The following is a 13,663-nucleotide window of genomic DNA, read 5'->3' as shown; positions in this document are numbered from 1 at the left end:
TGATCAGGAGTCAGTGCTTCTATCTAATGCAGAAGCTGCGTTCCTGGGGTCTTACAAAACATTTCATATTGTTTTGTTGATTTGTTTGTGATTTGCTTTGTACTACCCCTGGTGGATGCCCAGACAGCACACTCACTGGCTGCCATTTATCATTTCACCTGGCACATTATGTGTGTATGTGTGTGTGTGTGTGTGTGTGTGTGTACGCAGACTCTCTACTCCCTCTTGCAAACATTCACTGAGCATGTGCAGAATATTTCTAGAAAACAGAATCTTTAAGTCATTGCAGCTTGAAGCGACTGTCAGGGCGGCTGATCTATTCCACCGTAATTTTTGTGAATACTACATTTGTACGACGAGCTGTAGTTTTAAGAGTTTTTTAGGCAAGAATGTAGTTGTTTACACCTGAAATATTTGACTTATATTTAATCATAGTGCTTATTTTACAATTTATTTAGACGTTTTCGGAGATGCAAGCTCCAGGCCGTCAGCGGCTGTTCAGGGGTTGTGTACACGGTGAGAACAGCTTCATCTCGGCCAGAGATTGTCTTATTTTTGGTACATAAAACGGAATCTTTGTTCTTATAAATCTATTACTTGTTCCAGAGCAAATCGAAAAGTGCTATGTTAAATTGATAATATAATATCAAGGCTGTATTTAACTTACAGCCTCTATAGCGTAGCCAATTGGTTACAACTAGACGGGAAATATCAGCCGAAGACTCTTCTCTGCTTTTCAAATACATAAAACATTATTCTTGAGCAAAGAAAACGCTGTACGTTTTTTTTTTTTTTTTTTTTTTTTCCAAACATCAGATCTTTATTTACCTTTGCATTGCAAAGAAGCAGATATCTCCAAACTGCGTGTGGCACTTCTTTCACGATAGAGGTGGAGAGGGTTTATGAGGTTTGACTGACAGTTTGAGGATCCTGTGAAGAAAGGAGGTTTTGTCACAAGCTCTTTTAAATCCTTTTCATTCTTAAATATTTTTAAAACCCACATACAGGCGTAAAGATGACCAATAACATAGATAAACAAAAATGAGGAAATATAGAGGTACGAGGTTTTCGCCCAACACTGACAATATATTCTTAACTGTGTAGCATTTTTTTTATTTTTTGTAATTTGGTAATTATCCACACGGCACACTTGACACCCTGTCACGCCACACTAGTGTGTCAATTATAATGGCTATTATTGTTAATTTAAATATTGCTGTTCAATAAATATTTTTTTATAAATATATTGTATTTGGTATTGAGAAAGGGTCCATTAGTGAGTATTATCAAAGACTATAGGTAATATGGATTTAGTGAAAGTTACATTAATATGCCATTAGATGGCGGCAAAACTTTACGAGTGAATGAGACTCATTCAACGAATCAGTCCTTTTAAAGGCCAGCTGAAGTGTCTTGGAACGCACAGCATTATTCAATGTGTTGACGTAGTTTCAACTGAAACAGGAAGAGAGGGCGATATATCGTACAGCTCCGCCCCTTTTTTAAAATAGCCAGTAGCATTTCATTTATATCACAGCTTGGCCAGAGCCATTAAACTCAGTAAAACCTCTGTTTCCTTTTAATATCTAGCCGTTTATCCTCCTAATCTCCTCTATATCACTTTAAAATACAGCATTCTGTGTAGAATACCTTTCGTGGCCTGAGCCGACTCGTGGATATGATCTTCTCTGTGCTCTCGTGTCTCTGGGCCAGAGCACTGTGCTCGCGCTGCGGCGGTTCATACTAACGCGAAAACAGACTTCATTCGCGTCAATGGAAAGCATATTTACACTGTCTGAATCATTCCCTATTCCCAATATAGTGCACTATGTGCCATTCACCATGTAGAAACTAGTAAATGTGTGAACAAATGACCGATTTCAGTTGCAGATTCAGTGTCTGTTGATAGTGTAAGAGGGGGTGGAACTTCAGATTAGAGAGCATTTGATTGGACAGAAGATTTGATGAGAAGCCGAAGTGCCATGTGATGTCATGAAAATCCGTGATCCTTTTTAGCGGAAGTGAGAGATTGTAAGTTTTGAATGCTTATATCTCCTAAATGTGAATTTTGTCATTGTTTTGGAACACACCAGCTTATTCATAACCTTAAGGCTAACATATCCATACTAAAAGCTAAAAAACTTTTGATTTCAGGGGGACTTTGTATTGAAAGGAACTTTTGCAAAGGAAAGGACGTTGTTCTAGCGCTGTATGTTATGGAAAATTTCCTTACCGGTAAAAAGGACAAATCTAAAGATCGCTTTCCTCAGCGGACATTCAAATGGATTTTTATAATGGATATAATATTATGGACATCGACCTGAAGAATGAATGTTATATCAGACAGCTCGCTCAGGCGATCTCTCTCTCTCTCTCTCTCTCTCATACTGTACAAAATACAATGAGTTTCAATGGAGGGACTCAACATTACTTCTTTACTAGTTCTAAAGTGACGTTTTAGAAGTAGTTATGGAAGCTTGGTCAAACTGTCAAATTGAGATTTGAATCCATGACGGAAGGAAGTAGTTCTACCAGAAAGACTTGGGAGGCAAGATAACGTAACAATGATATTTATTAACAATCAGCAAGTAAAATATTGTAAGATAAAGTTCTTTGGTGTAGGCCCTGTCCGTAGCTCTGCATTTCCTGCATGTCAGCGATCTTTTATACTCCAAGTGTAAGCTAATGATTGGTTAGATCTAAACTAACAGGTGACATAACATTGAGTCTTCCTGGCAGAACTTAAACTAGAGCTTTCATTTCTGCACGAAAGAGGATTTTTAAAGACACTCCATTGTTGTTTTTATTTATTTACACACTCGTGCCATCGAACTGTTGCATAAATGCAATATCACACTCGTAGCCGTGCAATATGGCTGTATATCAGCACACTGTGATTACCTACGGCATTCGGCTTGCGGCCTACTCGTGTGATATTGCTTTTTTATATATATATATATATATATATATATATATATATATATATATATATATATATATATATATATATATATATATATATATATATTGCATAATATCAAATGCAATGCAATGTGCTACAGATGAATCCACCCCAAACAACATTGCACTTATCCAAACCCTATAGGTCTGTATCAGCAGATCTTCATGCACATACTCTTTGCTAGTTTTCAAACAATTTTTTTCTACTTTGCAAAGTCTGGTAATTATTTCCAAGTGTTTCTTAGCACAAAATGTATTTGTTGCAGTGGCTGATTGGTGAATCACAGTTAAAAATGACAGAGCAGGAAAATGAAGATTAATCAGGCCTCCTGACGGCCTAGATCCTGAGCCCGCCAGACACGCCACGCTGCTCTCAACCAATCAGAAATTTTCTGACTTTGAAATTTTCTGGACCACCTGTACAGATTCTATTAGCAGCACATGCTTTGGCTTTTGATTGGCCTAATAACCTCCCACGATTCCTCATGTGTTTCATGCATTTGGAGCTAATGATTATGTCGTGGAGGCAATATCACTCTGAGATTTTGCATTTAGATAAAAGATGATATTTTGTTGATGTGCCATTTACCCAGCTTGGTCTAGATATAAGCAGAGAGAATCAGTCTCTGTACTGTACTAAAACAAAAAGGAAAAGCTTGCATGTTGTTTTTTGCTAGAGTAATATTGACTTGCTGCAAGTTTCTCACAGGAATTCAGTAGAGTTTGTAAAACATTTAGAATTTCTGTCAATCCTACTTTCTCACATCAGAGTTAAATTCACTTATGCACCTAGTGCAAATGTTAGTCATGCAAATAGTAAGCATATTTGCTTTGCCGTAGTATAAGAATAATTTACCTCATATGAACTCCCATTCCACACAGCTGACTTTTTTTCTCTTTAATTCTTGCATTCTCTCTCTCCATGTTCTTTCCTTTCACTTTATCTTTTCTAAAAAATGTTAAGCCCAGAGTGCTGCTGCATTATCAGGTATCAGAATCGTATCATTGCTGCTAGATAAAGCAGAATTGAATCAGGCTGATGATAGGCAGTAGGTGTATCTTGGCTTTATCAGTTATCTACATTCTCACTCTCACGCTGTGGGGACTTGTTTCTATTCATTGGCGTTGCCGGCAGTCATTCTGCCCCAGTCATGCGTATCTGGAAGACATTTTAGAGCTGTCAATTGGAGACCGAGAAATGCACAGTGCCCGCGAGAAATGGTTGGGAAAGATGCAAATTTCTCAAGTACACAATGACAGAGAAATCACACCAGAAGGAAAGAAGAAAACAACACCTACCTACCTACCTACCTACCTATCTAATCTAATCTATCTATCTATCTATCTATCTATCTATCTATCTATCTATCTATCTATCTATCTATCTATCTATCTATCTATCTATCTATCTATCTATCGTCTGTCTTTAAAAAAAAAACATCTTTACAAAATGGTATGTTTTCACTATTAAACACTTTAAAAAGAGCCTTTAATCTATCCCCAGTTACATTTGATCCATAAAAGTGAGCAGCCTTGGGTATTTGTACAGCATCTTTATGAGATTCTGTCGAATCATATTTTTTAGACAAATTAACCATTCAGCTTGTGTATTTTTCAGAGCGCAACCTTCATACAGTGGATGTAAACTCCAACCAAAAGTGCACTATGTTTGGAGAAGAAATATAAGTTCAACCCTGCCTCTCTGAGGTCATGTGCACTAGACTGCAAGATAACAAACATAGAAAATGAAATTCTGAGCCAGAATAGACCAGGAATTTTATTAAAACCATTTATAATGTCTTAAAGTCTATGACCATGTTGTGTGGTTTGGTTTAAATATTGTAAAACATCATAGAGGCTGAAAATGAGCACTCAACGATTAAACCTCCCATCCGACTATTACCACGGGAACTATAAATAGCTAGTGGTCTTCAGACAAGGGTCCAGATAAAGAGAGGATCATCCTGGATGTCTGTCTCTGGGGAAATTCTGTGGATTGTCATTCCATGCAGCTCTGTTTTACTGCATACTGCAGAGTTTGTAGGAAGTGATGGCTGAACACCCTCAGGTTCTAAGACCAGAATCCTTTGTTTTGAGTCCAGCTGCCTGATGTTTCCGGAGGGGGAATTTCTTCTTTTCATCTTTAAATGAGACCTTGCCAACTCTTTTCTGGTGGCGGTGACCTGCAGCACCTCATGCTGATATTTTTGTATGTATAAAAGGTTTGCAAGTGTGTGAAAGTGCTGTTGGCTATTTCAAAAAAAAAAAAAAAAAAAAAAAAAAATCAAGGTGAATTTTCTCAACAAAAAAAAAGACGTTCACACATGCTTGCTTGGTAGGAGAAAAAACAGTGCAAGTTAATTGAGGTTTATTTCTAAATTCAGTTTTTACATTTCAGTTTTCAATATAAACGTTTTGTTTTTTCTTGAACAAATTCATCCTTTCGTAGCCCTTCCTACTGATGGATTTTGTTTGGTATATTAAGAGATATTTAAGATATTTATATTTGTTTAAGAGATGTTGTTCAGTTGGTGCATTTTCGCTGACTTGACCTTCCTCCAAGGCATATTCAACATCTCCTAGTTTTCTCTCCTTCATGTCTTTCTACTGTTTTATCCTTTTATGGTACATTTGCTCTCTGTTCTGTTGTAATGTGGCATTCAGTGCACAGTATAGAGACAGCGGTCCCGCTTAGCAGTATGTCCTTCAAGGTTTATCAAGAACATTTGTACCAAAATGACTGTCTGTCTCATATATAATCCTACATGTGTCTACACCTTTTGCAGTGTCGCTTGAGGTTGTTTACATATCGCAACCACAGATCAATCAGCTTTAATCTTGAGGTTATTCCTGAAATCAAAAACCGTTGAAAATAAAATACCACTTACTTTATTCATTTATATAAAATATAATTTATAAAATAAAATAATATATATATACATATACTTCAGACCGATGGTGAAATTGAAGTGCATTTCTGTAGCTCAAACAGTAGAGAATGGCGCTAGCAATATCAATGTCATGGGTTTGATTCCCAAGAAATGAATGAAGTGATAAAAGGTAAATTTGTTCAATTTAACAAATTGTAAATATGTAGATAAATTATGTCAATGTGTTTTTAATTCTATATTATTTCCAGTCCCAATGCCACATTTCCCAGTACTGTGTCTGGTGAAGCTTCTGGTCTTTGATGTGGAGATACTGCTGTGTGGGACAAAGCAAACGGCTGCGTTTATCGGGCTTGTCTGTCTCTCGTGTTCTTGAGTGATGGGCCAAAAATGGCAGTTTCTCTTCATACTTCTGCAGGCCATTCATCCACATGACTAGTTAGCTATAGAGGTGGGCTGAGGCCTTCAGACGGCTCCTCTGAGGACTGACACAAATAGAATGTTAGTGCATCCACCTTGAAAGCAGTGACAAAAGTGGCAATCACAAGTGGCGCCCCGTACTATTGTACTGTTATTTCAATTCAAACGAGAGCCACGGCTCACTCAGGAGACTTGAATGAGGTACAGAAAAGCAAATGCTTTTGCAATAGAAAAATTTTTGAAGCATCTGCAGGAAATACAGAACATTCTGGTTAGAATCCATGATAAGAATCATTCTTAGTAAAAAGTATGACATCTTGGTTAGAAAGAATACTATTATGGCCTTCCCTAACGTAAGTCAGTTCTAGCTCTACTCCAAGTCATAAAATAATTTTAAATAATACATTTTAAATATATTTATTTATGGTTTGCTTGGAATTAACTTATGATTTGCTTGCATTTATTTTTATTTATCTTTATTTAACAGTAATATTTGAAATATTATTAGAATGTTTTCTATTTTAAAATATATTAAAGTTAAAAAACATTTCTGTGATTTTCAGCATCATTACTACAGTTTTTAGTGTCACATGATCCTTCAGAAATCATTCTAATATGCTGATTTGGTGCTCAAGAAACATTTTTTATAATTATGAATATTGAAAATGATTTTGCTGCTTAATATTTTTGTGGAAACTGTGAAAGAACAGCATTTTGTTGAAATATAAAGTTTATATAACAACGTAAAAAAAAAAAAAAAGGTATTATACAGTAAACCCAAAAATTATTCAGACATTTTTGATATTTTTGATATATTTTTACTAGTGGGTGCAGGACACTATAGTTCATTTATGTAAGTGAGGATAGCAAAATAAAGTACACTGTGACATATTATACCCAAAAATTCTTCATACAGTGGACTAGCAGTAAAATTGATAAAAATTTGGAACCAAAAATTATTCAGACACTTTGAACTGACCATGTCTTGCTTAAGTGTTATCTGACATAATTAAGATGATTTTTTTTTTCTGACATATTATATATAAGTTTGGTAAAAGTTTGGTGTAAAAAAAAAAAGTTTGGTGTAAGTGCTACTGAAGTGGAGATTTCTGGCTCAGTGTGGGAGAAAAAACTATATATAGTTTGTAATTGAAATCTAAGACACAAATACATACAGTGCTATAAAAGTACACTTAAAAGTGTATTTAGGATATATCCTTTCCACTATTCTGTAAAAAAAAAAAAACTCTTTATGAAAAGGCCAAAATCTCAAAATTGACACATGCATCAAAAAACAGTGTTTTTCCCTGTTTTTTTTTTTTTTTTCTTTTTTTTCTAAATGCCTAATTAAGAAGTCAGGGTTTTCTGTGTGACAATATTTATGACTTTTTATATATCCCACATTCTTCTAATCCCAATATGTAACTCTCGACACTGCTGTCTGCGTCTGGTTGGGGAAATCATTCCTGTTTCCCCTCTATCTAAAAGCCCAAACAGAGTGGCCACCATTCATTGCCCCTGGTGTAATGGCCTTCATCAGTCTCCCATCACATAAAGCCTGCCTGTCATTAATCTCACCCTGAGACCACATGGCTGTCTGCCGACAATGATCTGCAAGCACCGAATCCCCACGGTACAGACTCTCACTGACCTACTCATATCTTAAAAAGGCACAACAGCGATATGAAAAATATGGCAGGTGTCATTTTATGAAATGGCCTCTTGTTCTCATCGCCAAAACAATAAAAATTGCTCTGCCCTATTTTGTCACAGGTTTAACCCATATTTTGGCCATCAATTTTTATTGATTTAGTAAGAGAGTTAGGAGTGTTAAATCGTCAATACTAGATCTAGAATGTATTAGAATAGACTTCATCCTTAAAAAACAACAACTGGTTTTAGTTGTAAGTTGGCCTAGATGATTTCCCAGTCTACCCAAGTTGGTGCTCATCGGGTTTAGCTAGTCATTTAACTGGTTTTCCTCTCTAAAACCAGCAAAACATACCAGTCTGACCAGGCTGGAAATTCAAACTAAATCCAGCATACTAGATTAGACTTATTTTCGTCCTTTTTTTATTTAAGCAAGGTGCTGTGCTGTGAATATTCAACTGCAATATGTAGCTTTGTGTTTAGAGTGTTCATCTGCAATATTAAAGGTCCCATTCTTCGTGATCCCATGTTTCAAACTTTAGTTAGTGTGTAATGTTGTTGTTAGAGTATAAATAAAATCTGTAAAATTTTAAAGCTCAAAGTTCAATGCCAAGCGAGATATTTTATTTAACAGAAGTCGCCTACATCGAACGGCCAGTTTGGACTACATCCCTCTACTTCCTTCTTTAATGACGTCACTAAAACAGTTTTTTGACTAACCTCCGCCCACAGGAATACACAAGAGTTGCGTTTGTAGAGTGTGTTTGTCGCCATGTCGTCGAAACGCTGTTATTTTCATCCCGCAGTCCAATCACCGGGTCTGATTCCGGCTCAAATTGATAGGGTAAAATTAAAGACATGTTTACAATAACACTGAGCGCGTGCATCTCCACGTTATGGTAAGAGGCGTAACTTTTCCGGGCACGGTGCGCTCAGAGCTGTCGAATCACAACACAGGAACCGCTGGCACAATCAGAACTCGTTACGTATTTCTGAAGGAGGGACTTCATAGAACAAGGAAGTCATCAGCCCGTTTTTATGACAGTGGAAACAGCGGTATACAGATAAGTAAATTATGTGAAAAATACTGTGTTTTTTTACACGCGAAACATGAACACATGTTATATTGCACACTATAAACACAATCAAAGCTTCAAAAAACCACGAAAAACGGGACCTTTAATGGATGTCAAAATGACATTTAACAGATGTTTTTACAATGTTTAAGATTTAGAATGTATGTAAATCTGATAATTAAGTGTCTGTTAGATGATTTTAAACAGAGAGTGTTCAGAAAACCTTAAAGGTACATTATACATTAAAATTATACACAGAAAATATGTGTATCATGTACACTCACATGGAATAGTTGTTTAATGTTACATGTAGTGGATCATATACAATTATTTATTTGTAGAATTTATATACTTATATAATATGTTCCTGTTTTTTTTGTATAGTCAAGAAACTTTGGACTAATCAGCTAGACCAGTCAGATTCTATTTTTTTATTACATCATATCCATGTGACACATCATAAGTATGCCAGTATATTTTTTTTTATATTCAAAGAATACATTCCTCCAATACATAAAATAAAAATAGGCTTTATTCAGACAAAATAGCTTTTGCCTCTCTGAATAAGATTGTTGTGGAAAATATCAGTAATCAATCTATGTGTTTTAGAACATGCTTGAGTTGAGAAGATATTTCTTCATATAAACGATCTTGCACCAATGTGGCTGACAGTCCATTAGGCTGAAGTGCAAGGGACTGGTGTGACAGAGTCATTAGTTCACTGAATGAGGCCTGATCTCACCCTGTCAATGCTGGATAATGGAGGCTCTGCCTTCTAAGAAACACCTCTTACTTTTTAGCACAGAGTGGGAAAATCTATATGCTTTTCCCTCAGTCTTAACTTTAAGTGCCAGTCAATGCAAGCACAGTGAGGGCGGTCTTTTTAGCATATTGCATTTATAATGGATCCATTGGTTGATATGCATATGTAAATGTGTGCGGTGGCTGTTTGAAATGGATCATTATAAATGTATGCATGCTGTTTGATGTGAAGCATATACTGTGTGATGACATTGCAGTGTTCTGTTTGACCTGTTATCGCATAAACATAAATATTTGTATATTTGAAGATTCTAATTAAGTCCTGGATCTATTTTTAATTGTTTTAGAAATGTATAATCACCTCCGAAACTCAAGTTAAGTTTGTATTAAATTCACTGTGACTTGTTTTTTTTTTTACCTTATTTTGTAGGTCTTTGCACCCATTCAACCAGCCACTCAGACTCATTATCTTGCATATTGCTAATCTAATCTGTCACAGGCAGACGCAGAAATTCAGAGCACGCAATCATCTGTCCCACAGCACCCCTGGAGCAGATGAGGTGTTAAGCGTCCTGCTCAGAACGGCCAGAGAAGGTGCTCACGGTGGGATTGGAACCATGACCTTCCTATTCACAGTGCAAGGCTTTCACCAATAGGCCACTTAAAATGTAACTTTTGAACAGAAAATTAACTTTTGGCACAGCCTCGATGTTTTCCCCATCATGCTAATGTCATTATATTGGTGTTTCAGGCTCAGTTTGTCACTTTCAGCCAGAATAAGGGTATAAATCCATACACTTATCAACTAGACATGTATTGGGACATGATGAACAGTGCGGCTTGGAAGATGGAGGGAGCTGCATACAGAATTAATGTGCATAATAACATTTGCGGGACGTTTTTCCGGTAGTTATAAGCATTTTGTGGTATGGAGAGAACAGCAAGCATTAAGTTAAGGGAAATTAGGCACACAGCACCAAGGCGTTAAAATATGAACAGCAGGTTTTGCAACACTTTTAAGGTGTTAAGGCCAAGCATAGAGTGACTATGGGGTTATTTATAGACCGAAACTTTAAAAAAAATCCATTCTATTGTTCGAATGTGCACAGTGATTCCCAAGCAAAAACTGCAGAGCATGCATGATTATAGACCGGAGCTTAATCTTGTGGTTTTCTATGGTTCAAATCCTCTGCAAGCTCTCTTGCGCTCCAGCACTCTGCATAGATTAACAGAGTCTGAATGAGCTTTTCCCTTTGAAGAATATCCTGAGAAAGCATTCACTTCACACTTGCAATTGTTGCCCTCCAGATTTGCCAAAAGAGCGCTCTCTTGTTGACTAATTTTCAGAGCCGGGAAATTCACCAGTAAAGGGTCTGATAATCCATTTACTGATTTTGACCTTGAGCGTGAAGCCCTCTTAAAGACTAATATGAATTACTGCAGTGTTTTGGCATGCTGACGTGAATGGTTTGGCAATGCCATTTTGTAAATTCTCAATGCACCCTGTTGAGTGTCATTGATGAAAACCATGTCAACACAGCACATCCTGTGCCATTGTTATATCAAAAAACTATTGACAAATAAACCAAATGCCAGATAGCAAATTACAAATAAAACCGTGAAACAGTATGTTTCTTTTGAGAAAGTACTCTTCTGTGCATGCGATTATGGCCTCAGTTTTTAATATGTAGCTCTGACTTTCAATTAGTCCTAACCTTTAGAGCTGTCACTCAAAAGTTTAGAAAAGGGTAAGAAAGATAAGTATAGCGAACGCCTCTAGGTCTTTTTCTGCAGTTTTAAGAAATGTCCTTTCCTGTGAAGGAGACAAATGTAATATCCAGATTCTTCTGAATTGAAAGGTGGCTATTGCCCAGAATTGCACTAATTTTTCATCACGGCTATTTGAAATGGATAAGATGAAAAGCTATTGTCATTTTCCAACTGGTTGTCAAGATCTGTAATAGAAAATGAGAGGAAAAAGGACAGATATCTGTTTATATTACCTGTTGCCCTGTTGCCTTGTCACATGTTTTTTTTTTTTTTTTTTTTTTGCATTCCACGGAAGGAAGTGGAAGTGATATTAGGGGCATTATGATATTTCTCTGGTAAAGTCTGTTGAATTGAAGGTTGGGCTCAGGGTTAGAACTCCAGTATTGTGTCTAAATATAAATTATTGTTTTCTTGGCTTTTTCTTCAAGTAGCAGTTTGCTTGACCTTCTCCTACTGTTAAAAAAGATGTTAAAGAAAGTGTACTAGGTGATAATTGGACATGCTGTCCCAATATGACTTCTTCATTCAAACTCTAACACTTTGCCTTTCATTATAGTTTCTCAGAATGTATCCGAATCATTTCAAACTGAGTTGTTAAAGGGTTAGTTCACCCAAAAATGAAAATGATGTCATTTATTACTCATCCTCATGTCGTTCCACACCCTTAAGACCTTTGTTCATCTTCAGAACACAAATTAAGAAATTTTTGATGAAATCCGATGGCTCAGTGAGGCCCTGAGGCACCATTGAGGATGTTATTTTCTTAATGTAACATATTGCAAATAATCATGTTTTTTCTTCTGTTTGTGTGTCGTTCAACAGGTGCAATGTGGACAACAAAGTATCACGGGTGGCATGGCTCAACCGAACCACTATCCTCTTCACAGGGAATGAAAAATGGTCATTGGACCCCCGGGTGGTCCTACTAAACACAGCAGTCACTGAATACAGTATAAAGATCCTAAACGTGAACTTATACGATGAGGGGCCGTACGTATGTTCTATCCTCACAAACAAGAAACCAGAATCGACAAAAGTGCACCTCATTGTACAAGGTAAATCTTAAGAGGATTTTTCATGTGAAATCTTTACATCATGTAATGTGTGGATGAGGAAACCTTGTCAGAAACTAGCTTTGCATTGGTTTGGGATTTTGTTGACATTTCAGTTGGGTAAATATCGTTTGACAAACAACTCTGATTCTCCCTTTCTAGGCTGATGTAATTAAATGAAACTCAGCAGATGTGACTCCCGTTGATGAAATTGGGATTTAATCTGGGTGTAATTTCAAAATCGTTGATGGATATTGATTGAAGACATGCAGCCCAGAGAGCAATGGACAAATAGAGCAGAGGCTTTGTTTTCTCCTCACTAAATCAAGTGTCGATACTCAGACCTTTGTCGTAATTTACAGTGCAGTCGATCGCCTTCATATTCGTGGGCCAAAGATGATTAACGTAGCACGTGGCCAAATCTATCTCAGGTTGGGGTACACAATTCAGAAATGTGGCGAAAAACAGTTACGGCATTTTTATCACGTTTCCCAGACCATCTGCGGAGTCAGAAAAAGCGTCAGATTCTCCACGTTTCAGTGAAAAAAAAGTGTTTTGGTTAATAAAATGGTGCCTTATCAAATGCTCATTAACCTTTAGCACTTTGCTCTGACACTAATTACTACAGGCTTAAATAACTGAACAAATAGACCAAGGTAAGGTGCTTATTTTTTTTCTGATTAGAAACACAAAGCGTAAATTAAAGTTTGACTCGTCTTTTCAGCTCCCGCTTAACCTGCAATTCAATTAATTATAAAGTCTTCAGCCCAGTTTTAATGAATCAATCATTCGCCTTCCTTGTTTTATTGTGCAGTTCAACACTCTGCATCTACATGGCGCAACATAAACATGCTGGAGTCGCTATTGTGGCACTGAAAAGTGCACTTAAGATATTAAATTGTTTGTAGCACTCCTTTTTGCCTTACACCCTATAGTTGCATGCTGAGTGGTCTACAATTTCAGCCTAGTGTTCTTGAGAATGGATCTGAGAGCTTTCTGAACAGATGGGGCCTCGGTGTGCCTTTACTGTAATGCTTTGTCTCAGCTTTGTTAAATCTTGCCGTGCTCAGCTAAAGTCTGCCTA

The 13,663-nt window shown here is 36.7% G+C and overlaps 1 protein-coding gene across 2 annotated transcripts in view; it reads left to right on the top strand.

Moving 5' to 3' along the window:
• opcml (opioid binding protein/cell adhesion molecule-like) overlaps positions 1-13,663 on the top strand; it is a 184,562-nt gene that overhangs the window by 114,698 nt on the left and 56,201 nt on the right. For both annotated transcript variants that reach the window (XM_048180742.1, XM_048180741.1), the window contains one exon: positions 12,350-12,582. In XM_048180742.1, the coding sequence (XP_048036699.1) occupies positions 12,350-12,582 (233 nt within the window). The remainder of the gene's footprint in view (positions 1-12,349; positions 12,583-13,663) is intronic.

This window comes from Megalobrama amblycephala, linkage group LG2 (assembly GCF_018812025.1).
Source record: "Megalobrama amblycephala isolate DHTTF-2021 linkage group LG2, ASM1881202v1, whole genome shotgun sequence".
NCBI lineage: Eukaryota > Metazoa > Chordata > Actinopteri > Cypriniformes > Xenocyprididae > Megalobrama > Megalobrama amblycephala.
Note: the sequence above shows the minus strand (reverse complement) of the source record. Positions and strands in the feature narration are given on the sequence as shown.